Source organism: Heliconius melpomene, chromosome 20 (assembly GCF_056956725.1).
Source record: "Heliconius melpomene rosina isolate 202511_hmr_F chromosome 20, ASM5695672v1, whole genome shotgun sequence".
In the NCBI taxonomy this organism is placed as follows: domain Eukaryota; kingdom Metazoa; phylum Arthropoda; class Insecta; order Lepidoptera; family Nymphalidae; genus Heliconius; species Heliconius melpomene.
In genome coordinates this window covers 1,234,785-1,262,682 of record NC_140408.1, presented here as the reverse complement: position 1 = coordinate 1,262,682, position 27,898 = coordinate 1,234,785, and the positions used below count along the sequence as shown (strand labels likewise).

General features: G+C 34.8%; 1 protein-coding gene and 1 non-coding gene across 2 annotated transcripts; one reads left to right on the top strand and one right to left on the bottom strand.

Moving 5' to 3' along the window:
• Positions 1 to 700: 700 nt before the first annotated feature.
• On the top strand, positions 701 to 27,898 carry hob (bridge-like lipid transfer protein family member hobbit). Its single transcript, XM_085205375.1, has 38 exons — positions 701 to 871; positions 1,141 to 1,267; positions 3,650 to 3,949; positions 4,209 to 4,469; positions 4,687 to 4,845; positions 5,126 to 5,215; positions 5,298 to 5,447; positions 6,167 to 6,308; positions 6,587 to 6,769; positions 7,277 to 7,497; positions 8,019 to 8,328; positions 8,759 to 9,109; positions 9,557 to 9,746; positions 10,087 to 10,255; positions 10,864 to 10,986; positions 11,357 to 11,595; positions 12,079 to 12,251; positions 12,640 to 12,804; positions 13,197 to 13,397; positions 14,006 to 14,199; positions 14,417 to 14,532; positions 15,383 to 15,530; positions 15,956 to 16,210; positions 16,593 to 16,790; positions 16,858 to 16,971; positions 17,163 to 17,358; positions 17,730 to 17,918; positions 18,254 to 18,414; positions 18,759 to 18,914; positions 19,440 to 19,592; positions 21,785 to 21,901; positions 22,180 to 22,400; positions 23,491 to 23,590; positions 24,109 to 24,250; positions 24,593 to 24,786; positions 24,952 to 25,148; positions 25,384 to 25,495; positions 25,950 to 27,898. Exons 1-38 carry the CDS (start codon positions 804 to 806, stop codon positions 26,010 to 26,012), a joined length of 6,648 nt encoding a protein of 2,215 aa, XP_085061501.1. The 5' UTR covers positions 701 to 803; the 3' UTR covers positions 26,013 to 27,898.
• On the bottom strand, positions 20,168 to 20,239 carry TRNAD-GUC (transfer RNA aspartic acid (anticodon GUC)). The gene has a single exon. It is a non-coding gene; the product is annotated as a tRNA-Asp (tRNA).

The window sequence follows — 27,898 nt, the reverse complement described above, 5'->3', positions numbered from 1 at the left end:
TGGGTTCAATTCCCACTTAAAAAAGTTAAGTTATTTCTTAAATCTGGTGTCGAGGCAAAGCACGGCGTTGCGTAACGCAAATCAACACGCAATGTCTCGATTTAGAAAATTGGGAAATAAACACATGTACATAATAGAAATAACCCTAAGCTTGTAATCTCTTTAATCTTGTAATATCTTATCACTTACTTACACTTAGTAAAAAAATTACACTGCGTATATTTAGAAAAAAATGGCTGTTCAACTAAGATTCCAAAATATTCTTTATTATTTGCATAAAGTACATTTATGTTTATTTTAATTTAAGCTTACTACCCCATTCGTTGGATCTATCAGCTAAACTCATTCTATTAAAGTGTTCTTCGCTAATTCCTAACGTGAAAAATAAATTCATTTTTTACTTGCTCAATGAAGCAAAATAAATAAAAAAATAATCGTTTGTGAACAGTTTTATCTAAAATTTTTAAGTGTGATATTAAAATAAAGAACTTAATGGAATAGCTTTATTGAATCATTTTAATGATATTACAAATAATAACAAAGAAAGAAGCTATTGAAATGTTGGATTTTTGTGATTTACAATTTAACTTCAATTAGTTTTTTTATAATTGCCACTACTGAACGTTATGTGAAATTTAAATTTAATGTGACGTTCAAAATTTTTGACATTGACACTTGACAGACTTATGAGTAATGTACGAATACAACCTGCATTTGATATTTCAATAAGAAATATCCAAAAATGAATATATTTAAGTAAAATAATATATATTAAATACATATAATACATAAAACATATTAAAATGGATATACTTTCTATCATATTTATACTGTTTTTCATTGTTCTACTCGTTTACTCATGTGTTTCATGGTAAGTTGATGTCAGCTTTCTGTTTGTTTTGGATTTAGTATGTATAGTGGCCTAATTTACAATAAAATTATATTTAATATTTTTAATTTGATATTTTTAAACTGATTTAATAAATAAAATTTTTATATATTTCTCAGGAAATCTTACATTTATCATAAGAGATTAAATTATTAATTCTTAAATATTTGTTAATAATTAACACGCCTAATTTGATATACACGTAAAAAATATATAATAATAAAAATTAAAATATTAACTTAATATTTTAGCTTATTACCAGTTGTATTAGCTTGGCTTTTCAAGAGAAAGTTTCATATTAAATTAAAAATTGGGAGAATATCAATACCTAAGTTGATATTTCATGATGTGAGCCTGTCAAAAGATGGTTATTATATGGTAAGTATTCATATGAATGATCTTATAATAAAACTTAGAAAAGTAACCCTTGATATTTAATAAAATATTGAATTGTTATTGTTTTGCAGCTGAATGTAAAAAACAATTTTCCTCTGTCCAGAAACAATTTATGGAAAATAAATAAATTTTAATTTTAATTTAATTATGTGAGAGAGTTTTTGTCAGCACTACTTTAAATGAAACCACAGTTTTAACTACTCTATGAAAGCTTAATACAATTATTTTTTTTGTTTTTTTTTTCAAACAAAATCCTGTATCTTATAAAACAAAGTCGCTTTTTGTGTCTGTCTGAACTTTCTAACTCTTCTTCTTCTAAACCACCTAACGGATTTGGATGCGGTTTTCACCATTAGGTCGAGTATTTCTCAGGGAAGGTTTATATATAGTTTATTATTTGTACATTCTTATGTAAATTAACATAAATATGATAAATGTGTATAAAGTCCTACCCGCTGAGACACTTTGGCGCATGCGCTGGTTTAATGGTAAATACTACATGAAAAAATTTAATTATTGACACATCACACCGTTCACACATCAACTGTATCGAGTCAAGTTTCACTTATCCCGTACTCTCAGCATATAAATAAGTATATTAGTATAAGGTATATTAGTTACGTTGGCCATTTAATGTAGATCAAAACTGTCTTTTCTGTTTTTCATTTTAATAAGTACTTTAGAAATTGTTACGATATCAAAAAATCCTTGCTGCGAAACGCGCCTCGCGACGTTATGCTTATACAAGCGAGTCCGCCGCGTCCGCCTGCCTTACACGCATCGGTGGTTCAGTGGTAGAATGCTCGCCTGCCACGCGGGCAGCCCGGGTTCAATTCCCGGCCGATGCATTCTATTTAATTTTCGTCACAGGCAGCCACGTAGTGCTTGCTTTTCATCAGGGACAGAATACCCTCTTCAGCATTAACCACAAGCTCGAAAAAAAAAAACCCGCCTGCCTTTATAGCACCGAAGATTTAGATGCGTTTGCATGTATTGGATAATTCGAGTTGAATGTATTATTTAATGTCATTTAACTATCTAAAAATTGTAATTTAAATATATTTTAATAAGTACTTGAAAAGATTAGTAGCACAGATTTAAAATTACGGTACCTACTAAGAAATCCTTGCTGTGTAAAACAATTGGAAAATCCTTATTGAAACTACGAAAATGCGGGTTGCATTAGGGTTTAATTAATTTTCACAATATCTTAAGTGCTTTGCAAACATACATTATATGAATAATCCAGTAGTAAAAGCGGGCGAAGCCGCAAGGGGGTCGCTAGTAAATAATAAAATTATCTTTGTAAAATAAAACAAGATTTGTTAAGGATGACGCACGCACACATAATCCTATCAAAAGGACACTGCCGCACACTCCTCATTCTGAAATTGAGTCATAGTTATCGAAGAAAAAGTTAAAAGTTATTTAACCTTTAGTAGTATTGTGGTAGTAGTAAGTGTTTCCGTTATTGGTGTCTATGCATAACTGTGCCACACGAAATACAGGTGATAAACATTGTGAAAGTGAAGTGAATCAAGTAAAAAAAATCCTATGTCTAAAGTGTTGAGGTATCTTGATTAATTTCTGTAGATATGGGTTTGAATTATTTTATCCTGTTTGCTGTTCCCTCAAAAGGAGCGCTGACACTTCCATCCTGTATATTGTTTTTTTTGTTTAAATTCACAGCAAAGAGTTCTGCTATATTTAGTAGAAAGTGGGGTATCAGAGTATCTTGACTTTTGGAGCTACTAGCTCTGCATATTTCTTGTAGTAGTTTTAATAAATTTCTTTAAAAAGAAATGTATACATGACTTATATGTTAGAATAGAATAGAATATTCTTTATTTTACACATAAAAAAAACAAATAACAGAACAATAAAACTATATGATTATAAGATGTATGCAATTGTCTTATTGCTTCAAGCCAGTGGCGTGGCTAGGGTATAGCGGGTATAGAGGGTAATTGCTGCCTGGTGCGGCTTAGGAGATTTGATGCCCTTTAAAATGGTCTAAGGTCTAAAAAAAACAAAGTGATCGTCGACGTTGATGAGTTCTAAAAAAAAAACGTGATCGTCGACGTTCATGAGTTCTAAAAAAAAACGTGATCGTCGACTTTGATGCCCCTTTCCTTTTGATGCCCGGTACGGGCTTAGGGGACTTGATGCCCTTTGAAATGGTCTAAAGTCTAAAAAAACAAAGAAAAACAAAGTAATCGTCGACTTTGATGCCCCTTTTCCTTTTGATGCCCGGTGCGACCGCACCGCTCGCACCCCCCTAGCTACGCCACTGCTTCAAGCAATCTCTTACAGCTAATTTTTAATAATAAATTTATATTAATCTATTTGTTTTGTACTTTTCAGCACATAAATACAGTGAATATTCGAACTAGCTTTTTTTATTCAGATATAAATAAATTAGTTTCAGTAGTGATTAATACTATAGTAATAACTAATAATGCAGAGGAAAAGAGAAATGCTGTAGTTGAGACAATATTGAAACCATTATTATCTAAACAAAACTCAAGTTCCAGGCCAGAAGGGCTCAATGATGTAGCAAATGTTGAAAATATTAATGAATATGATTTTAATTCTGTTGATTGTAAACAGTTGTTGGACTTCAGGGATAAGAAGTTACCACCTGTCCTTATAATGTTTGCGCAAGTAATTTGAAATTGTTTACTGTTATTCTATATAATATATTAAAGTCTTATCATATATAGTCAAATTGATTTGCAAAATGTACAGTAGAAATCTGATTTAGACTAATTATGGTGGTCAACCAGTAATTGGGATTAATTAGTGTGGATGTGACAGAAGTAGGTGTGAGGCATCAGGGACATCTCTCTATAGTTTGCACAAAACATGTTTTTCTAAAAAGCAAATATACTTTGTGATTACCAAAATACTTTATGTATTTCAGTTTATGGGTGTCCATATATACGAAGCTATTATTAACATAAATGGCGGTATAGACAGTGCATGGTCTTTATTAGCTGCATCAGCCAGAGAAATCCATGTAGACGGTGCAGCTGGAGGTCCTGCGAGGACATTAGTGTTCTCAGCCCATATAGATAATGCTAATGTGAAGTTAACTAGGAATTGTAAAGATTTAGCAGATGTATCTTGTTCTAATTTGTTGCTTGAAGGCACTGTTAAAGCGGAAGGACCTTTGAATGTAGAGGTGAGTTGATGTATTAAGTTTATTTAGTGCTTCTTTGATTTGGATTTCTATTGTGATAATAAGAGAAATAAAAAAAAAAAACATGTTTTAACATAAGTTACTACCTTTTCTTATGCAGTGTAATATATGATCAAAATTATATTCAAATCTGTTAGCATTTATGTTGGTTAGAAAAAAATAAAAAAGTAATTTATGTTTCAATCCAATCCATTTGCAGAAAATTCATACATTAATATGTAGTCCAAAAGTATTAGTTGAGGATGAGTTGTATGCTTGTCTCCAAAAGCACAATAAGAGAAAATACTCTGTGGTACTGCAAAATACTGAACATTACTATGATACATTGTTACTAAGACTCGCTCCTGCTATACCAAAGGTATGCTTTTTTTTTAGCTTCATACTTTATCCCGCGTAAAGCAAAATAGATTGAGGTAGCATAGTGTTGAGATACTCTGTTCCCTATGCAACACTCAATTTTGGAGACAATGGGTGATGAGTGGCGGAACACGAAGCCCCGAAATAGGAATTTAACTCACAATTGTCTCGTACATAGTTAGACTCTGTACTGATGCGGCAAGAAGTCTTAATCTAGTGAAACGATAGTATTTTAGTTATTAGTTAATAATAATATATTTGGCAAATTATTTTTTCAACAGATATTTAGTTTAAAAATAGATGATACGAAAATTGGTTATAAGGACAACATAACAGATACTAATTTTGAGATCAATTTGAGTAGTTTAGAGGTAACTATACTTTTTTCATTTTAATAAAGATTGAAATCAGTTTGTGAAATTATTGATATATGTCTAAATTTAAATTTCTTAGGTTAATTCTAGATTTAGTGCAGCGTCAATAGTATCCAGCTTGCAAATAGGTCCCCAAATGTATGTAGCGTTCCAAATGGACGCGCTAGAGTTGCGGACTGATCGACAAATACGACCGATGTACTTGGATAAATTGAAATTGGATGCTAAGGTATGATATTTTAATTTTTTTTAAATATATATTTTATAAAAAAACATCTAAGTTTTAAAATAAAAATTAAATTAAATCAGCTTCATTCTATCCCGCACACAACAGGGTTGGCAGAGGAAACATAGTGTTAAGACACTCTGTTCCACATTTTCCGCTGAATTCTGGCACCCCAGTTTTTCTTATGAAAAATGTTCTGGTCAGTCCATAATGAACAGAGTATTGATAAAATAAGATATATGTAGACAGTATAATATTTAAAATTATGAGAACATTTATGGCAGTGCATTGTTTTATTGTACAGGCGATGGTGCTGTACGCAGGAGATGTGTGGAGCTAATAAAGAAATATTAAAACTATAAATCCAGTCATCCAAGCGCCAGTCGTGGCGCAGGGGGCACAAAATGTGACTACAAACCGACTGGTTGTGGGTTCATTTCCATTTCTTCGCTCTAGTGTCAAGGCAAAGGGCGGCGTTGAGTTCCTCCATTTAAGTTGCAAGCCTTCATAATTCCGCGGCATGTGGGGCACGGCGTGTCCTACTAGGTTCCCTCTGCCTACCCTGCTATATTCGGGATACAGCGTGAAGCTGTTTTTTTTTAAACTATAAAAAGTATCCGTAGATGCAAATCTTGTTTAAATTTAAACTTACAAATATAAATTCTATAATTAATTTGGTCACAAGATTCGTTTCTTTTCTCAAAATAATAATCTTATTGCAGCTGGAAAAAGGTGTTCTCAATTTGTATCTAATTATAAGCACACTGCATTTAGTGTATGACCATAGCAACACGTTTAAATGGTACAGAGCGTGGAAGAAATTAAAGAAATCCAGACCTTTGGCTGTAGAAGCACAAGAGAAATGTAAGTTTCTTAAATATTTTTTAGATTAATGCTGTGTCCCGCAAATAGCAGAGTAGGCAAAGGCAACGTATTGTTAAGACACATTATTCCTTACTTTTTGCTGAATGATTGAGATATTGTGCGTTGAGTGGCGGAACTCAACGCCACGTCGTTATCGTTTGTCTTACCATAGAGAAGAATGAAAATAATTCATTTCCCCGAGTGAGTAGACCACGAAAGCCTTAATTACTTATTGACTTCAAAAAAATAATGCAAATATCATATATTTCTACCAACAGCATGGAGTACAAACTCCTGGTATGGACGTATAGCCTCGTCCTGTACGATACAAGGTTGTGCGGAACTGCGAGGAGTTTCCCTAAGAGCTGTGAGGTCGTCTATGCCAGAACACGCTGACACCTCGCTTAGTGCCGGATGCAGTGGATTGAAGGTCAAATTAGACCAGCTATTGGATACTAGAGGTTTGATTTTACGCTACATGTTGAGAATTTATATTTTTAAATCTTAGATTTTTGCAATTTGTACGCTTTCCGCCGAATTCTTGAGGCATTGCGTGTTGAGTGGAAAAAGTTAATGCCACTTTACAAGAGCGAGGAAATGGAAATTTTTAATATTTCATTTCGTCAGTGGAGGAACTAACAATCTGTCGCGTTGACAGTCGCACGCTGTTGCCCCTGCGCCAGGACTGGCGTTTAATAATAATGTTTATTTATTTATTTTATTAATTTATTTAATACTTTATTACATCAACTTAAACATAAAAGTGGTACAAGATAAAACAAATGAAAAATGGTGTTAAGGCGGCCTTATCGTTGCGCTTTGAAGCCGTGGATTGCTGCGCATCTGTGACTTGATATATAGTAAGACTTTTGATGACATTTGAATTGTAGCCGCCCTGTGTTCTAAATGAATTCCCAAAAAAAGGCTCCACTCGCATATTATTAATATATTACCATTTTGTAATACAGAAGAATCATACAAATGGGTGGTGGCACAACTGGTAGTCGGATCACGTCACTGGAGTGCCGAACTGCTAGTCGACGGGGGGTGGGTTCGATGTGGTCCAGGGAGTGTTGGAAGTGCGGGTGTGGGTGCGGATCCCCCCCCTCGTCGTCACCATTCATGGGACTCTGCTTTATTAGCAGTAGCTCTTGTCAAGTGGGGTACACATGGGCCTAGAGATTCTAAGGTAGTTATTATATTTTAAATAAATAATTAGTATTCAATATTTGAATACTGCTTATTTCTATAAAGAATTCATGATCATCATAAGAAAATATTATCTTTATTTTTACATGTTTACGCCTAGCTTTTTATTACTAATGTAAGGTAGTTTGAGATTTTCAGTTGAGACTAATTATATTTAATTTATATGATATACTTATTTCTTAAATGTATTATATAAAATAAAATATAATATTTATTATCATTTTTACTAGAAAAATGTGTGCAGTAATACATCGCTAGTTTATCTTTTATTACCCCTTCGTCCTTGTATTTGTCTATATAAAAAGAAAAGCAAATAATAAAGCTATAAAATTGATTATCTATAAAATTTATTATTTTTTATGGACTAAAAAATGTTTTGAAATAAATAAATAATAATAATTATTATTAATTATTATAAATGATTTCTAAAAAAAAAATTTCTATTGTATTTACTTTTCTTAAAATGTATTTTTTAAACTATTACTATAAAACATACCTCAGATCGAAGCCATGATGGACTGCCTCCGTCTCGAATGGAGTCCAAGGATCGCAGAAACTATCATATCGTTTACGGACTGTCTAAACGAATATAAGAATAGTGCTACACCCACCAATCCACGGGAAACTGTAGAAGAGTCAACCGCCAACCTAACTGTCAACGTGGCTTTATCTCATATAAACATGTTCCTAATAATAAATGATAAAATGTGCGTCATGACCAGAATAGATGCTGTGACTCTGGAGAAAACTAATGTGAAATCAGGGGCGGTTGTGTCAGGACTCAAGATGACGGAAATGGTGCCTTATACTGGTAATAAAACAATTTAACAAAACTCGTAGATGTTTTTTTTGTTTCTACTTTTAGATATTCGTATTTCGCATGGGAGTGCAACGGGAACCAAAAAGTCAAGTTATTTATTACTTGAGAAGCCAACAATACAATTTAATATCAACTTTCTTTGCTTCTTTCTACACTGTTATAGATTTTTTTCAGCTTCACGCTATGTCTCGCATAAAGTAGACTAATGCCATGAAGCTCCGTCTCCGCTTACCGCCTAAAATCAAGACATTGCATATTGAGTTGCGGAATATTTTTTTATATATAAATAATTTTTCCCACATTTTTTTTAAAGAGCGAACCCATAAGCATTTTCCCAAAGCGCTATGAAGGCTTTCTAATTTTAATCGATACAACGTAGTTTTAAAATTAAACTAATATCATAATACCTTACAAACTACAGGTGTCGTACACTGCCAAAGGAGCGATGAGTTGCCAACATCTTTCTTCCATGTTCGTCTCGCGCGAATTGAACACTTACTTTCCAAAGAGCGACACTCAGCTCTTCTAGACTTCCAGTTTTTAGAAAGTGTCGATGCCGAATGGAGTCCTAATTTACATCGTAAAATACTCACCCTAGTAAGAGATATTAGAAACTTTAGAAAAGAACTGAGTATGAAGACTAAAGGAGATGGACATGTACAGGAATCAGAAGGCAAGAAAAAGAGAGCAATAGATTGGAGAGTGTCATTCAAGAACGAGACTAATCTGGTTCTTATTTTGTCTCAGGCGAATAATATGCTTTTTGGTACAGGTTAGTCGTTCCTTTAATTATATTATATGTTTTAATTTTCTTTAGCTTTGCGCTATATCCGGCATATAGCATTTAGGGTAGGCAGAGGATAATAGATCCACCATCTACCCAAGTTTTGAATAAATAAATATAACTTATTTATAAAACTAGGAAAATAAATCATTCCTCAGAGTAGGGAACGACTCACTCTATCTTATATCATTGGACGTCATTGTAACATAAATAGAAACTTGTGGATGCGATGATTATGAAAAATAATGTTAATCTTTATTATATTTTTGTCTACCTGGTCTTATTTAAACAATTTTTATCGCGTCTAATCTAAAATAGTTTGAAAGTTCAAATCAGAGGAGACATATGAAAACTTTAAGGCTTATATGCTTGAAGTTTGAAAAACATCAAAAACATTTTAATAACTAATTCCAATAATTAATTCCGTCTCAACAGATGACATGACAGTATCATACGACCATGAGAAAGGTCTATCAATAATCTGGAGCCAGCTCAAGTTGGTGCTCAACAATGACGAGATCATCACCGTGGGTGGGTTCTCTATGTGCCGGGCTCATGATGACCATGACGTGAGGGTCGAGAGGAAGGCCAGCGAGGGCTTTGTGCTCATGTGGAATAAGGTCTGGTAAGTAGAGTGTTTTTTAAATTTTTTTTTAGGTTTCTTAGTGCCTTAATGACATAACCGTGTCGCTGCAAACGTTTTTAGGTTCGATCCCTACTTAGGGGCATGGATTATTTAATATTTAAATTTCCTTTCTCTGGTAACGTATTGTTGAGCTCCGCCACTAAGCGCGCAATGTCAATAGAATTCAGAGAAAAGTAGGGAACGGAGTATTTTAACACAACATTCCATCTGCCCTATCTGTGGGATACAGCGCTAAGCTCAATGAAATTTTTAAAAAACTGATTCTTATTATACAACATGTGGGTAAGAATAACAATATCATTATTAAATTTTATTACAGGGCGGTCAATGTAGGTTTAGTCAGAGTGATATTTCCATACAAGCACCGTTTTGCTGAAGCTGTCCAAGGGGAGTTCGTGTCGCTGTTTAAATGGTTGAAGATAATACATGGCATTAAGAAGAAACCGTTCACTGCAGACAGTCCTCTGCCTAGCGATCTGCATATCAAGGTAAGTTATTAATTTATTATAAATACATCAAATAAAAATATAACTGATGACAGTCTGTACGTAGAAGATATCAGGAATATATGACTAAAACGATTATTGTGTGATTTAATCAATGTAATATTTAACATTTTTGTTTGTTTACTGTAATTTTCTGAACGCTTATCTCAGGAACGATTTAACTAATTCAAATGTGTAAACAAAGTTTTCAATATTCTATTTTGGTAAACTTATGGAAGTTTACATTTAATGTTTGTTTGATTTCAATCAGTCCTTACAAAAAAGAATATCATAAATTATATCCTAATATAAAGTATTTTGCTCGAAATAATTGTTGTTAAATAACTGTTTTATTGAATTGCCTTAAATGGTCTTTAAAATTTAACGGTCTTAATGGTTCTTACTTTTAATGGTCTTTAAAATTTTTATGTTATTAGAATAAGGAAGCAATTCAGACTAGTAAATAAATATATAGTTCAAACGTGCGATGCCGTGATCAAAGTAATATTAATTAAAATATGATCACATTGTAATAACTAGAATAGAATGAATACAATTTGTTTATCGTGATGTTAAAATAAAATAATAATTAATTACATTTTCCGTTGTAGATAGATGAAATAATCATTGAAATGAGCGACGATCCCTTCGAAGTAAGATTAAGGGATAATTATGAATTATTAGAGGATGAGTACAAGGAGAGTCAAAAGAGACGAACCATGTTAGACGCAAAGGTAATTTTTAAGTTGTTTTTTTTAGCTCCACGTTGTATTCCGCATTAGCATGAGAGGCACAGGGAGACCTGATGTTTTAGCACTCCGTTCCTCACTTTTCGCCGTAATATTGGGATGCACAGCGTGAAGACACGACGGCAGTGGTTCCGATTGTCACTCGGAAAAAAAAAATATTTTCCTTGCCCTAATAACAATATAAAGAGCGGTGTAAGCTCCCGCCGCTCGACACGGAATATCTCGAAAATTTTGCAGTATGTGGAAGGCGGAATGTCTAGATAGTAGCTTCCCTCTGTATAATCTGCTATGTCCTCCCGTACATACAAATGTGAAACTATAAAAATATTTTAAAATGTAATAATACCCACAATAGGTGCAAGAGCTCTGCAAGCCCCACCTGTTCCTGCCGGCGGGCAAGGTGGAGCAGCTGTACGCGGCGCTGCGCCACAAGGACGCGCAGATCTACGTGCAGCGTACGCGCGCCGCGCCGCCGCCGCGCACGCGCCTCGTGGCCTGCTGCCTTAGCGCGCTGCGCGTGCTGGCGCTGGCCGACCCCTCCCTGCACGGCAAGGACAGGGCCGCCGCCAGGGTCAGGAAGATCGATTGTGACAGGTAAGCGTGTACACGTACAAATAGCTTGAAATAAATATTCTAATTTACCACGTTAGCTTTTTGTACGTGGGAAAGAGAGGGCGGCTGGGAGGATAAGAACAATTGCTTGTAAGATGGTGATACTTATAGAATAAGATGGAGCAGCCTGTATGGCCACATACACTATACAGGCCTTCGTCACATGGACGTGACTATTTAAATCTTCTTTACATGAAAACAGAGTGCAATGGTGAGGACTAGGAAGAGGTTTTTTTTATTAGAGTATGGTAGAGCAGTTTGTTAGGGTAGCAATAAATTACAGCATATTAGTAAGAGAGGAATAGAGTAGATAAATTGTGATAAATGTTTTGTGTTTATTATTGTTTATCTTGTTATTTAAAGTTATGAAAATATTTTAAATATCACGTGCACAATGGTTAAAATTTAAAATAATAATATTTTTTCTATAAAATGTATACAAGACTATAATAAAACACTTCACAGTCCCTGGCCAGAAGATGGTTTAGACTTCACTACTCTCTGGTGTCGGTCAGTCAGCGTCAGCTGCGCGTTATGGCAGCTCCGGTTGAGGGATTTTCCCCAGCCGCTGCTCAGCATGAGCGAGCTGAGGCTGTGGGGCATGTTGTGTGCTGCTGAGGAGGTGCCGCCGGTTAGAGGTAAAAGAACAGGAAAAAAGTACCTTAATGATTTCTAACAGGATCGGTAGGGTAGGCAGAGAATCTTGTGTTAACAGATTGTGGGTTTTGCACACTCAAAAATTGTGGATATTATTATTTACCGTTATTATAGATGATGGCACGGAATCCTTTTTGCGCGAGCCCTACTAGCGTTTGTCGTGACACTTAGCACTTGGTTTTAAATAACGGTAAGGCAAAGCGTAGTCTTTTAAAACTCTCTTTTATTTCTCACACTAGCAGAATTATTGTTGAGTTGTGAATCTTTATATTTTATTCCTATTTCTAGCACCAGATCACTGCCTTGAAGTGAACCTAACTAAAAATACTTAGCTTATAGCATTATTAATTAATTTCTCAAATGCCGCAGCTGTCAGAACTGTGGTGATAGACCAAGGTGAGCCGTGGGGTAAAGTCGAACTAGAACGCAGCATGATGCCTCTCAAGTGGTACTACGATTTGTGCTGTGAGATGACGGAGTACAGCTACGCGTTTGGACCCTGCTGGGAACCTGTCATTGCTCATTGTAATCTTGGTAAGTTTTAAGACAGTTACATACGTTTTTTTATTAAAATAAGTTAAATAATAAACAATATCTAATCCATTAATTAGGCAATTACCTTAAATAAATATTGTATTGCTATTTTTATATATGATTACTATGATTTATATAAATATTTTTTATCTTCCATTGTTAGAACTTCTTTCAGGAAGTAGTCATGATGTTAAAACTTTTAAGTTCGTGAGAGCTGTTGTGTATATTGATTGTCACGTATCGTTAACAAGAAGTTATACTTTCCTTCTATGCATTGTGCTCTCGCGGGAGGAAAATAATCATAAGTAAGAAAAACTCTTCATCAGGGCGGCCAAATGTAGTTAACCGTACTGTACAATATAATTTAATTTTATCCAAGTCATTGTTGGCAGCATTCGACCAAGTATCGCGTCCGTCATTGGATCCGTCAGCGCCACTAGCGTGGTGGGACAAGGTGCGGCTGCTGTTCCACGGCCGCCTAACCCTCAACTGCGCCAAGTTCACCTGCCTCTTGCACGTGTCACTGGACCCTTACAACACCACCGAGGAGATGGAGTTGACGTGGACTGACCTGGTGTTGGATTGGACTAATGGTGAGGGAGTGACAGAATGAATGAATTGGATAGATGAGCTTTGACTGCTAGCCTGCTAGCATTCAAGTCTGTAATTAAGAACAGTTAAATAGATTGTAAAGTAATTCAGCATTATAAAATGCTGATATTTTTAATTAAACTTATCTTAATGGGGAAACTTATATATATATGGCATTTTTTTATATTATTATATGACAAGTTACAAGAGAGTGTTCGCGTGAGAAGTGTAATAAGGCTATAAATTGATGACGATTTCGTCTGAAACCCTGACTATCAAAGAGAGTTTCATTGGACAATTGTTCGTCACGAAAACGTTGGCCAGTATGTCGTTAGTCCACCTGGTAGAGGTATCAGGTGGCTTGACTATTTGGCCCTGAAAAGCAGCAAAAATGCGTGCAGCAAAGGACCGATCGACGTGACGTCCAATGGAAAAAAATACGATCATAAGTGTAGTACGTTTTTTGATAGTTTTTTTAGTAATAGTAGAGATATTTAGTAGATATTAGCGTAGTCGTAGAAGATGACAGAGCTACCTAGTTATATTGCCATACACAATATTATAACCAAATAATTTAACAAAATTGTACGTTGCAAAACTATATCCACAGGCAAGCTGGGTTTCCTAGGGGAGCTCAAAGTGTTCGTACGCACCGCCAGCAAGTACGACGACTGCCGCGTGCTGCGCGTGCCAGCGCTGCGCCTCGCGGTTAAGTTGGGCTGGCAGTGCGTAGGCGACGCGCGTGACCACCACGCCGTCGCGCCCTGTGCGCCCACACGATTGCCCGAGTACTCAAGCAACCAGGTGAGTGACTGATATCCGGGCACAGCAGCGAGTACGATGACTGAAATTAAAATTGAATATTCACTCTGATCTAATGTACTGATTCTTTAAGTATGAAATTTTACCACTAACAGCTCATAAAATTTCATACATAAAATAAATAAATAATTGTTAAAATTTGTTGCCAACACACCATTGCAAAGTGTAACAAAACTACAGCATAATAAAATTGTTTCAGGAACATGACTCCTACAGAGCGTTCAGATCGCAAGGTCTAGATATGCACTTGAGTATGGATACTAAGCCTATTGAAGGAGACGGACCAGTTTTGTTACTTTATGGAAGCACTTTGAGGTGAGTGACTTTGATTCTTTACATTTTTTTTCTATTTATATACCAATGTACATATACAGGAGTGGAAACGTCTGCACTCCTTTTACGGGAGCAGCACATAGGGAAAAATATTTCAAACCCATACCTAAAAATAATAATTAAGATATATCAACAGTTTAGACGTAGGACTTTTTTCATTTCACGATGTTTATCCATACTGTCTTACGTTACGGATAGATATCAATAACGTAAACACTAACGTAACTTTGAACTTTGCCTCCAATACTTACGACTGGAATTCGGAATGAGGAATGTGCGGCGGTGTCCCTTTGATAGGTTTATGTCTGCGTGCTTCGTTCTTAACAAATGCCGTTTTAGTTTATAACGATAGTTTTATGAATTATTTTGTTTTTTTTTGCAAAATCTCTTTTGTTTTAATTGTATTAGGCTTTTTAGAGTAGTTAAAATTATGGTTTCATTTAAAGAGGTGGCGACAAAAACACTCTGTATAGCGAAATACTGTCGTAGGCGTAAAAAAACTTTACATCGTTTTCTTTTAAACAGTTTTATTATTTTTAAAATTATAACAAGAAAAGAAATATATGGAATGACTTAATTGAGTGAGCAGAATTTGAAGCCTTTTGAGTATAAAATTAATGTTCTTTTATATTTCCTTTTATAGTGCCTTTGCCTGATGATTCACAGACGAGACAGAAAATAAAAAAAATATCTAAAAATCTAAAAACGATTACTTATCATCTATACAAGTAAATCAGTTGTTTAATATTTACTTTATAATATTATAGGCGCTTATACATGTCATTAAATATTTATTATTATAAAACTGTTAATATTTCTATTACATTTCCAGATGGTTTGAAAGTTTAAAGTTAATCCTTTCTGGGACCACCCGTCCCACGCGACGCGGGCGCGTGTTTAACAACATGCGTCCGCGGAAACCGCAGTTGTCGAGGCACTATAGGAACGTCAGCGTTTCACTTACTTTACATAATTTACAGGTAAATTTCATTTAACTTTTGTTATTTTTAATTTTTGCACTTTTGGAGAAAAAATATTGTCCATTATCTACTTTCTGCTGGAATCCAAGATTTCTATTTTGGGTTTCTAGAATTTTAATTTCCGTATTTTATTTATTGAGACACGAATGGTAAACATATATTAAATTATTTTCTTTTTAAGGTTTTTCATTTTCCATTTAAATAGTTGACATGACTTTATTTAAGAGACAGACCTCAACTCTGTGTTTTGTTTTATCAGATTAAGGTAATATGTTCAATATTTTTTCTTTACTAAGAGTAATTTCATTAGTCAGTCCATCAGGCACATATTATTTCGTGGCCGTCTTGAAGTTCACCCCTCTAAACTTTGGTATTTATAAAAAGATATTTCAAAACATATTCAAGTTGTATATATGCGTCACCAGGTGTTCTACTGGTCGTCATCCTCAATGCAACGCGGTATAGAGATGCTGGGAGTGCGCGTGACGTGCGGCTCGAGGCACCGCCTTTCGCTAGTGCACGCGTCGGACACGCTCATACGCCGCGCGCGCGCCGCCTGGGACACGCTCTACATGAACTGCGACCTCAACGACGCTGAGATCTGGCTCAAGACGCCCGCCGTCGTGCCTGATGTTGGTCCTGGTGCTGGTGCTAGTGCTAGTGATGCTGAGAGGGAGGACGTTAGTGTTCATAGAGGATTCTATTTGTAGCTTTTTCATTTATATTGCATAGCAGGGTAGGCAGAGTTAGCGTAGTTTCAAAACTCCCCGTCATCCACTTTCCGCCCAACTTTAGATATATTGTGTTGAGTAGCGGAACTTAATGCCGCGTTTTTCTTATCAGACCAGGAAATGGAAATTATTTCATTCTCTAAAGTCCCTACTTTACCCACATCTATCACGTGTACAGTTAAATTGATCTATTGATATGATATGATGATATAGTGATAGTGTAAGTAGTAATTGATCCTACAAATATGGATAGCATACGTGTGATGAGTGAGAAGTTAATCCTCATAGCTGTCATCGTGAATCATATATATATATAAATATGTTTCAACAGGGCACTCGCTCAAACACCGGTGCAATGGAGAAATGCTACTGTTTGTCTGTACGTCGAGTGTCTTACGGTCGTGAGGCGGGTGGCGGTGCAGCCCCCGCGCCGACACATCGCCTCGCCGTACACGATCTACGTGGAGCTTGGACTAAGCTGAACAGGGATCTGGCCTTTGCGCTTATTGATACCTATATTAAGACTCAGGTAAGTTAATTATTATAAATTATTCAGTTTGAAAATAATGTAAATTGTAATAATATTGTATTTTCAGCAACTCAAAAAGAATTTGTCAACAAAAGCATTGAAAGAAGAGGAGAAGCCTGCCACCTCTCCGAAGCATCAACGAGAGACTGATGTAGTATCGCCGCCACCTGCGCCAGCACAAGTAATACGATATAATTGTTATTAATTTTACGCTATGCATCGTATTCTTACCAGAGGGAGGAAATATAAAATAATTCATTCATTTTTCCCCGAGTGGGTAATGAATCCACGGTCGATGTTCCGCTGTGCCTTAAAGGTTTTAAATTCCGCAATAATCCTTAAAATTTATAATAAACCTAAATATTTCTACAGTCCGGCAGCGTAAACTCGTCAGGCGGCGCCAACATGCTGGCAGCACTAGTAGCGGAGGCGGGCGAGGCGGGGGGCGAAGCGCCCGTGGTATTCAGTGACGAGCTGGCCGGTGCCGACGATGCACCCCCCGCGCATACCTCGCACTCGCATCTCAAACACGTGCTGGATGATGATAACTCGCACACCGCCTGTTTGAGTATGTAATGCTGGTAGCTTTAATGAATTGAAAGTCATTTAATTCTTCTGCTTTTTTTTTGTGTTGGATTTTAATTGAGTACGTAAAGATTTTTGGACGATGAAACTAATCTGTAGCTGTTATTTAAATTAATTACGAATATAATATAGTTTTCATGAAGGTTCTCTCCGTATCTTTATATACTACGTAGTTTTTAGATGACTTAAGATTATACCAATACAATATATTAACACCAAAGTGTTTTTAAACTGAGATCCCAACATAGTGCTTTTAAACTGGGAACTATATTTACAATATAAAGACAAATATTTACAATATAAAGACAAATCTGTCAAACTGACAGATGGCTTATCCCCAACCTTTCCCCACAGTCGAGCTGGTGAACTCCCAAGTGGTGCTCAAGGGCTGCGAGACGCGCGGCTACGTGATCCTGTGCGCCGCTCGGGCCGAGGTGCGCCAGCGCGTGCGCCGCGCGCCCGCAGCTGCCGCCTGGAGCGGCGCGCTCTCCGCCATGCAGTACTACGCCACTGTTAGTGCGGCTGATAGGGATCAACTAGATGGTGAGTGTTGTGGAGCGGGACTTAATGCTGTTCTTTGTCGTGTCGTGGCTATGTAATACGCTGAAGTAGGAGAGAGTTGCGCGCACACCGTTGCATCTTGAAGTGGGATGTTATCCGACATGTGTTGCTAATGCTACTGATGGAGGTTAGCTGTTCGGTAAGTACCCTTCCTTATGATGTGAAACATACATGCTTTCTAAATTTTATTCTAAGATGTTTATTGTAAGGTCTTTATTATTACAAATTCTTGTGATCTACTGAAAAAAAATATTTTAAAAAAAACATAATGATGTTTATAAAAACAAAACAACTTTAAAATACACGTCCATCCACAGAAAACATACAATGGGTATCAGTAGAGGAGATCGAGGAGCGGTGGCAGGGCGCGGAGATCAGCACGCTGCCCGACGTGCCGCGCCTCGTGGGCAGCGGACACTCCGCAGGCGGGGTTATAGGACGCACTGTGGGGCCTTCTGCTGATGCTGGATTCGCTCAGGTACACACGATTTTTAGACAAAGTGAATACATTGTCGAGACACTGTTTTTAAATTTCCACCAAATTTTAAGAGATATTGTGTTAATGGCAGATTTGCAGAGCATTGTCTTAACAGAACGTCACAATCATACTAATAAAGTGGGGCTACCTACGCTGTATGTGAGATACATACAGAATTAAGTAAAAAAATATACATACAATACAACGTCCTAGTCGTAGCCGCACTTAAGTTAGATGGAGATGCCTGCGCATATTTGATTTTCAGATTTTTACTTAAGAGACGGCTACGACATATCGGCCATAGAGTATAATATTCATTAAAATACAATGAAGTATATTTTCAGTTACAACGCATAGTGTCGCGTTGCGCGTGCGAGTTCCACTACGTGTCGCACGAGGAGAGCGAGGCTGGCGGCGGCGGCTTGGCCGGCGGGGCGGAACCCTACGACTCCTTTACGCTGATGCACCATGATTTGGACGTCTGTACTAATTCCTTACAGGTTGGTGCTTGAGTTGTTTTAGTAAGTATTTAGATTGGAGAATATAGAGGGCTGTAAGTTAGTCTAAATAGTGTTTGATAATAGTAAATTAAATAATACTGTATCCCGCACACAGCAGGATAGGCTAAGGGAACTTAGTGTTAAGAAACTCCGTGCCCCGTGGAGGGCCGTACCGTATGGAGTGGCAGAACTTAACGCCGCGCTTTGACACCGGAGCGACGCAATGAAAATATAAATTTAAATAAATATTTCATCTCCTTGAGTGGAGATCGAACCCACTACCAGTCGGTTTTACGGTCACACTTTGTGTCTCGATTGGCCTCGATAATAGTATTTGCTGCATTTTTAATAGATAATGAAGCTCTTTTAATTTTGTAATAAAATACAGAGAATATAATTTATTTTATTTTGTACTGTAATAATGTTTACAGTTTTAAGCTCAATTTTCCTAAAAAAAATTAAATTCATAATTATGTCGTAACATCTTTAACTCTAGTTTCTTTCTATTCGTCCTTATATTTTCAGTACGCCATGCTACTAGACGTGGTCAACAACGTGGTCCTTCACGTGGAGCCAGAGCGGCGTAGAACACTGGAACGCCGCGCGCGAATGCGCTTCCAATTGCAACTACACCGTGACACCGACCCCAGACACCTCATACACAAGTTGCAGACACAGGTGACACTTATAACATTTTGTTTTGAAAATATCAAGATTATGAAGAATATGATATTTTAAAAGTGACAAAGGTTAAGCCCTATAAATTGTGAACTTAACAATTCTAGAGTAAAAAATTAATATTAATCCATATTGATATTTAGTTAGTATTACCTATAATAGCTACAAATACGGAAAGCTCTAAATTATAATTTTTAAAAACTATTTTATGATTCCTTATTATTGGGACATTTGTCTTAGATCAAATGAAAGAAAATGTATATTTTTCGCTCAATTGATATTCTTGAAATATTAACGACCTACATCTTCTGAAGATATAGATATTCTCATTACATACATATATTTTCTCATTACGCAACACAATGAAGAGATTTTGTAGGCAGTGCCTGTTGAGTGGTAGCACTCAACGCCGAAATGGAAATATAAATTTAAATTAATATTTCATAATTAATATAAATTAATATTTCATAAATAAAATTTTAAATTCATATATTTTTTTTATTTATTTTATTTTTTGAATAAATAGCATATTTTATTGTATATTGTATATAGAATATAAAAAACTAAAATAGTCTCTCCCCGGCGGGGAATCGAACCCCGGTCTCCCGCGTGACAGGCGGGGATACTTACCACTATACTACCGAGGATGTATTCATTATTACGAAAAAGTCTGCCATTTTGAAGAACAGAGCCTGACTGTAAAAGCGATGGTTGTGGGATCAAATTCCACTCGAGGGGATGGTTATATTGAATTTATTATTTTTCTGTGGTCGTAAGTTGTGCTAGATTAAAGTACAAAACGGAGTACTGAGTTACTAGATTCTTTCTGCCAACCTTATTATGAGAAAAAGCGTGAAGTGGGTTAAATTGTCGTTGCATTTATTAATAGTATTGATTGTTTTACGTCAGAAGTCTTGATTATATTTTATAATGTTTAAATTATACTTAACTAGCGGACGCGCGCAGCTTCGCTTGCGTATTTAAGGGTGAATTCTAATAACCCATGAAACATGTGTTCAATGAAATATTTTTAAGAGTCTAAATTTCAAATTTTATAAAAATCGATGGCGATTTAAAGATTTTTCCATACAAACTTTCAACCCCTTATTTGCACCCTTAGGGGGTGAATTCTAGAAAACCCTGAAACATGTGTTCAATTAAATATTTTTAAGAGTCTAAATATCAAATTTTATAAAAATCGGTGGCGATTTAATTTTTTTTCCATACAAACTTTGAACCCCTATTTCACCCCTTTAGGGTTAAAATTTTTCAAACTCCCTTCTTAGTGGATGTCCAGATTACAAAAGTAAACTTTTGTCCAAATTTAACGTTTCTACGCACAGCGGTTACGGCTGTGCGTGCGTCTTACCTCAGTCAGTGAGGACAAGTCCTTTTATATATATAGATAACGTATGACAATTAAGATATAAACTCATCAAGAAATATTAAAATGACATTAACGATCTACATTTGTATGATGAATATGAATGGAATGTGTGCTATTTTATATTCAATTTATTTATTATGTATAAATATTTAATCGCATCACATATCGATGAGATGATAGAGAACAGAGTTATATTAAATGCATTTTAATCAAAGATTTTTTATGCATATTTTATGAAATCTTTCTTATCGGTATCTTTTCTCATGTTATAATTTTATAATAAATATTTACATTGAATTTTATTTTCTTATCACATAATAATTAATTATTGCCATTTGGCCATTGGCCATTGATTATTTGAGGCTATCAAAGTGTTGTTGAACGGTGTCTTACGTTAAAATAATTAAATTTCTGTGGGTTCGATGCCTATTTAGGTTCATTAATTGTTCTCACTTCTCCTTTTTTTTCAACATGTAGTGTTTTACATGTGAACGAAAAGCGAGCAACGGAACACTAGGTTCTCTCTGTTTATTATATAGGGGGATAAAGTATGAAGCTTAAAAAAAGGTATTTACAATAAATAATCATAACTGATTGTCATTGCATAATTAGTTCTTAGTTTATTATGTACATAATTATTATAATACTTGATTTTTGTATTTTTGATCAGTTTTCTAATTTCATGGCGCAACTTTTCTTCTGCATAATAAAATACATTGTCATCTAATATGAGTAAATTCTGTACATACAGTTTAAATTCTGAAGTATACAGTGAAATTGAACTATGTATATTTTTATATGATAGGTTAGGGAATCATTAGCAAGACTGAGGCGTCTGGAGAAAGAATACTACCTGAAGAATCGATCTATCAATGGAAACGACCCTATTGCTTTGGCGGAACTGAAAGCACTCGATGATCAGGTAATATTATAGGTGTTACGTATTTTTATATTATTTTTTATTTTTATTTCGTCAGCTCGCTCACTCGTTCTGCGTCGCCTGAGACGGTTTGGCCACGTTACGCGTCGGCCTAAAAAGTGAAGTAGGTTGAGTAAGAAAGTAGACAATGGCAAGAGCAGGAAGAAGAAGAAAGTTTCTATTATAATTGACGTAACATATGTAAAACTTAAAAATCAATCAGCTTTTTTTGTGGGTTCTTGTTTTTTCTTCTAAACTACAGTATCATGTATATATGACAGGTAAACGAATGCAAAGAAGCGGCATGGTCGCTGGGCGAGGAGCTGGACGCAATGGTGCGCGCGTGGCGCGAGGCGCGTGTGGCGGCGGACGCGCCCGCCCCACGCGCGCTGCACGCGCCGCCGCACCGCTACAACGAGATATGCTTTAAGTCTGCGCGGTGGCGCCTCACCGATGCGGACGGCCAGCTTGGCATAGCGGACCTGCTGCTGACCAACTTCTTGTAAGTACTACGGATTAAAGGGAAACGAATGCCTCCCCGACTGACGGCGAACACACAATACACGCGTCCATACATCATTTTACAACGAGAGTTTTTCTAGTCGACCCGCTAAGTGTTGACTGATCCTGACGGACAACTATAGGTTGCTGATCTACTCTTGATTAACTGTTAGAGTTTTGGTTTCATCATTTGTTCAGCATACTCCACGGTAAGTACAGTACAGTACGACCGACGAGTCGCTGTGAAGAGTTAGTTGTATATGGATGGTACTAGGATATATATATATATTTTATATTCTTTATTGCACAAAAAAATAAAAATGTACAATAGGCGGGTTTAACGCTAACAAGCATTTTCTACCAGCAACCTGTCATGTGGGAGAATAAAATGTGTAGGCGTGCAAAAATAAAAAAAAAATTAAAAATAAAATATCAAATAAATATCAAAAAAATATTCTAGGAAGAGATTGCATCTCCACAGCATTCTTCTTTCGTTCATTCTTCTTCTGTATTATTTCCACGTTTAACTGCCGTATAACAGTGTCGGTACTAATCACTGCATTGTGTACGGCCAAACGTGCAGCTGTGTTGACATTTCGCTATCTAATTAATGAAGCTGTCTTACCATTAACCCTGTTACCGGCAGCAATACGCCTTTTCACATCCATCTCGTATCTTCCACCTCTACTTAACATACTTCCCAAATGTACCAATTCATTCACTTGTTGTCTTTTCTTCGTTTCTTTCAAATAACAGAAGCTTTGTCTTATTTTAATTCAGGCTTAGGCCATTATTTTCACACCCTTCTTTCAGAATACACAATTACAACTGGTAATGTTATAATAGGGTTTCATTTATTAAATTCATAATGTTAATGATTTTACTAGCTGTTATCATGTATCAGTACTGCACATATTTAAACTATACGCTTAATTTAAATTGACCTACAAAGTAAACGTGTGAGTTTCTTCATAATATTTCTAATTCTTATAATCTCTTTTTATTGAAAGTATAGGTAGCAATGAATTAATTAGAAAATTGTTCATATAATTATCTAATATATTTATAATTATAATTATGCCGTTCATTAGATATACAAAGACATCGCGGTCCGATGATTCAGTGGAACATCAATTAGAAGTTGGCTACGTCCGGGTAACGAACCTGCTGCCTAATGAACCATTCCCAGAAGTATGTAATATATTAAATACACTAAATATTTAATTATTATTATTAGTTTTAATTTCTTCTGTTTGCATTAAAATAAATAATATTTTAACCTATTAAATAAATAATAAATTTAATAAAAGAAATAATTATGAAAGGGAAATGAAAATCAATGATCCACCAATTCTATACGAATTTTTCACCTACCCTACCTAGTGTCAAGATACTTTTTTTGCTTTTCACAAGAAATCAAACTGCATATTCAGTGGAAGAAGTCAATGCAGGTCTTTGTCTTGTCAAACCAATAAAATAATAAAAAAAACATTCTCCGTAATGTAATGGTGATTGAACTTACAACGCATTTACCTTTACAGTTTACTGTACCACTATGTTTTCATTTGTAATTTGTACAACTTTCACTATTAAAACAACTATTTGTTCTCCTCTTTTTCGATTTTTCTATATAACAAACTAGCAGAATATTATTAATTCTTTTAGTGTTTTAAACAATCTTTATACAATTTATTTATGTATAAACCCAGGTCTTAGCCCCCCAAGCTGCTTCAGGTCGAGCGCCAGTGGCTCGCCGTGCGGCGTTGCGTGTGTTCTGCCGCGATCGTCCTCCGGTGGGCGGTATTTCTGTGAAGGAACATTTTGAAGTTAATATAGTGCCTATACGGATAGGTAATGGTTTTATTTTAGCTTTTTTTATTAATATACATTTTTTTTTGTACTTTTGATATGGTTATTAATGCTATTTTTTCACTCTGTTCGCTTGGCCTCGACACCAGAGCGAAGAAATGGAAATATAAATTTAACTATATATTTCATCTCCTCGTGTGGGGATCGAACCACTCGATTTTACAGTCACAGTTTGTGTCCCTGCGCCACGACTGGCCTAGCTATCTACCTTATGTTTTGGTTATTGCAATATTTAAATTAATAAAATATTAAATATATATTTTTATTATTGACTTTTCTAATTTTAAAAAGATTCAAAATGTATATTTATATTCTCCACACTAGGACTTACAAAAAAATTCTTCAACACGATGTTAAGATTCTGCTTCCCTGAACGCGACCCTGATGCGATAGAAGAAGGTGAGGAAGAAGGTGAAAAACCTGGTTCAAAGAAACTGAAGAAGAAACCCAAAGACTCTAATTCTAATTTCTACGTGAAACGAGATAAGAAGGATAAAGATGATGTCGAGAAAATGAAGGTATTATTTTTTTACGTTAAGTTTTGGCTGGGCTAAGCTAAGCTGTAATAAAATAATAAGAAGAAAAGGAAATTTAAAAAAAAATTACAGTCACACGCTTTTGCCACTGGTCCACCACATATCATTGAACTGGTACATATAATTAATAACATCTTTGATTAACAGGAACGTGCAGAAAAAAATAAACTATTCATCTACATCAAAATCCCAGAAGTTCCCGTGCGGGTCTCATACAAGGGTAGCAAGGAGAAGAACCTGGAAGATGTCCGCGATCTGCCGCTGGTGCTACCCACTTTGGAATACCACAATGTTACCTGGACCTGGCTAGACCTGCTGTTGGCTACGAAGAGTGATACGAGAAGGTTAGTTTTATTTATGTTAATATATTTAATTATGTGACATTAACATTTTGATCCATGTAGCATTTGATAATAATAGAATTTAATATTTTAAGCTGTTACTAAGATATTTTGACACGTAAGGGAGATTAATATTTAATCGATAAAAAAGGAATTTTCTAAAGATCACTTGAACTGTTTTCAAGAGATCATACACAAAACTTTTATAAATGTTCAAGTATGTATATCTAATTAACAGAGTAATAGTATCACAAGCTATAAGACAGAAACTTCAACTGCATAGACGCGCCGCCGCTGCGCCCGAGCCTCTGGAAGAGGATAAGGCGCGATTGTTACTGGGGGATAGGACAGTGAGTATGGAAATAGTCTTTATTGCTGTTGTTACTATCATTATGTGCAGCGTTAAGTTACACCACGCAACACGCACGTATGACCTTTTTTAAAATTTGCAATTTGTATATTAGAAAAACATAAATATCTTTTTTTTACTGGTCTATATAATATTTTTATTATATTCCTAAAACAAATAACCCGTATGGGTCTATGAATGATTAAGCCATATCAGTGACATGATCTTTAAACCAGTGAAAGTTGTGTCAAATTTATCAATTTCCGCTGAAAGCATTGCATGTTGAGAGGCGAAATTCAAGTCCGCGATTTGCCTCGTTAGCAGAACGAGATGAAAATATTGAATATTTCTATTTGTTCGAGTGGCAAGCGAGCCCTTGACCTGTTGCTTTTACAGTTTATTTTATTACTATTCTGTGTTATATAAATAAAACATCAAAAATATTTTTATTATAGGTTGCAGAAAGTAAACCGCAAAAGAAGAGTACACCGAGCGTATTCAAATTTTCAAAATCATAATAGAATTTTGAGAAAAGTCAATAAGTTTTATTTAAAATACTTTTTTTTAAATTCTTTTATGTATACGATGCCTAAAAGAAATAAAAAATGTATGATGTACATATATACTTACAGTCTATGTTTTTAATATAGGCAAAACCGGTGCTTAAAATCACTAGTAAAATATCATGTAAATATAATTTTTATTCCCTCAATTTCTGGAGGCATTGCATGTTGAGTGGCGGAAGTCAACGCCGCGCCTATGCATGCTGACCAGAGCGAAGACGTGAAAATATTAAATATTGCATTTCCTCTAGTGGGAATCAAACCCACAACATGTCGCGTTTACAGTCACGACGGCCTCTACATTCTATTATTATATTTGAGAGGAAAATTATTTATATAAAAAAAAAAGTTTTATTTCAATAATTTTCTGTTCAATTGTTGTTCATTGACGTGATGTTTAAAAACACTGTATACGAAGAAAAGTTATTTTTCATTTAATTTAATTTGTAATAACAATATATATGTATATTTTTTTAATTTTAGCGTAAAACAATAATTATCATATTAAAGTAAAAATTTCAACGAATTCATAAATAAGTTTTTGTTCATTCCATAAAATTATAAGTTAAGATAACTGCTTTTGGAAGCTGTAATTTAAAAAATAATTATTGTCGACATATGAAATATATTTTTGAGTGTCTATATTATTGTAAATGTTTTGACTTACATTGTGCTGGTCGTAGATAAATGATGGCATTTCAAGAAGATGTTTAAAATGTATAAGTGTCAAAATGTATGCACGATAGTTGGTTCGATTCCCACTGAATGCATGATTGTATTTGAAATATTATATCTTTATCTCTGAGGTGAAGATCAAAGAGCCAATTTAAAAAATAACCCAACGGTACGTTTTATATATGGTTGTCTTTTCACCTACACACAAACGTTCACACGGAACAAAGTTATGGTACATTTCATGACGTTGTTATAATTATTTTTTTAAGAAAATGGTGGATATTTAAAATATAATCTTAATATAAACAAAATACTATGATATAAGAACACCATGTATAATGTCAATTGTAAGTTATTATAAAACTATTTATATAATAAGGATTATCACCTCTTACATTTATCTAATAAATTCACAACTTCATTCATTTCAATTATTTTTGATAAGTATTTTATACTATACGCGCGTTTGCGTTTAACTCTGTGGTAGGTATATTCAAATATTATTATTTTTTATTTTTATGAAAAGAAATAACATATGCACAATCTCAGTAAGTTTAGAAAATAAAAATAATTTAGCAGGTTATTTAGTTTGTGAGTTTGTACAGAATAAATGTTGTATAGTACATATGTAATAGACCCATATCATTTGTTTCTTTTCCCTTTTTTAAATATTCTTTGAAGCATATAATAAAAAAATGGTTTTGCTTAGCAAATAGCTAAAAATTAATTAATTGAAAATAAATTAATAGATTTGCAATAAACATTTTTGTATGGGTTTTTAATTTCATCATTTGTTTCATCGTCGTCTTGTTGTATAATGTACGTGCCTATTTGTACACGATAGTTGTGAATTCTATTTCCAATGAAGGCAATGTTTATTTTTAGGGATCGTTCATTTTGTGGAAAATGTACGCGCATTATTTATCTATTATATTATTTCTTAAGTTATTCATAAAATAGTAGTAAATCTTAAATATAAAAAAATATAATTTATTCAAATAATTTATAAGGAAATTAATGAATTTAAAATAAATAAATCATTTATATATCAATGATGATAACTATCAATGATGAATCATTATTAGCAACACACTATTTGTAATGTAAAGATACATATTTTATACAATATATGTTATTCTTGTAGCAATATATTTGTATACTTAATG

Bases quoted from the DNA above. Each gene is read 5' to 3' on its own strand.
- hob (XM_085205375.1), top strand. From the start codon at position 804: ATGGATATACTTTCTATCATATTTATACTGTTTTTCATTGTTCTACTC. The intron at 16,791-16,857 runs GTAAGTTAATTA...TTGTATTTTCAG, and splicing joins ATACCTATATTAAGACTCAG to CAACTCAAAAAGAATTTGTC. The intron at 22,401-23,490 runs GTAAGTACTACG...GCCGTTCATTAG, and splicing joins CTGCTGCTGACCAACTTCTT to ATATACAAAGACATCGCGGT.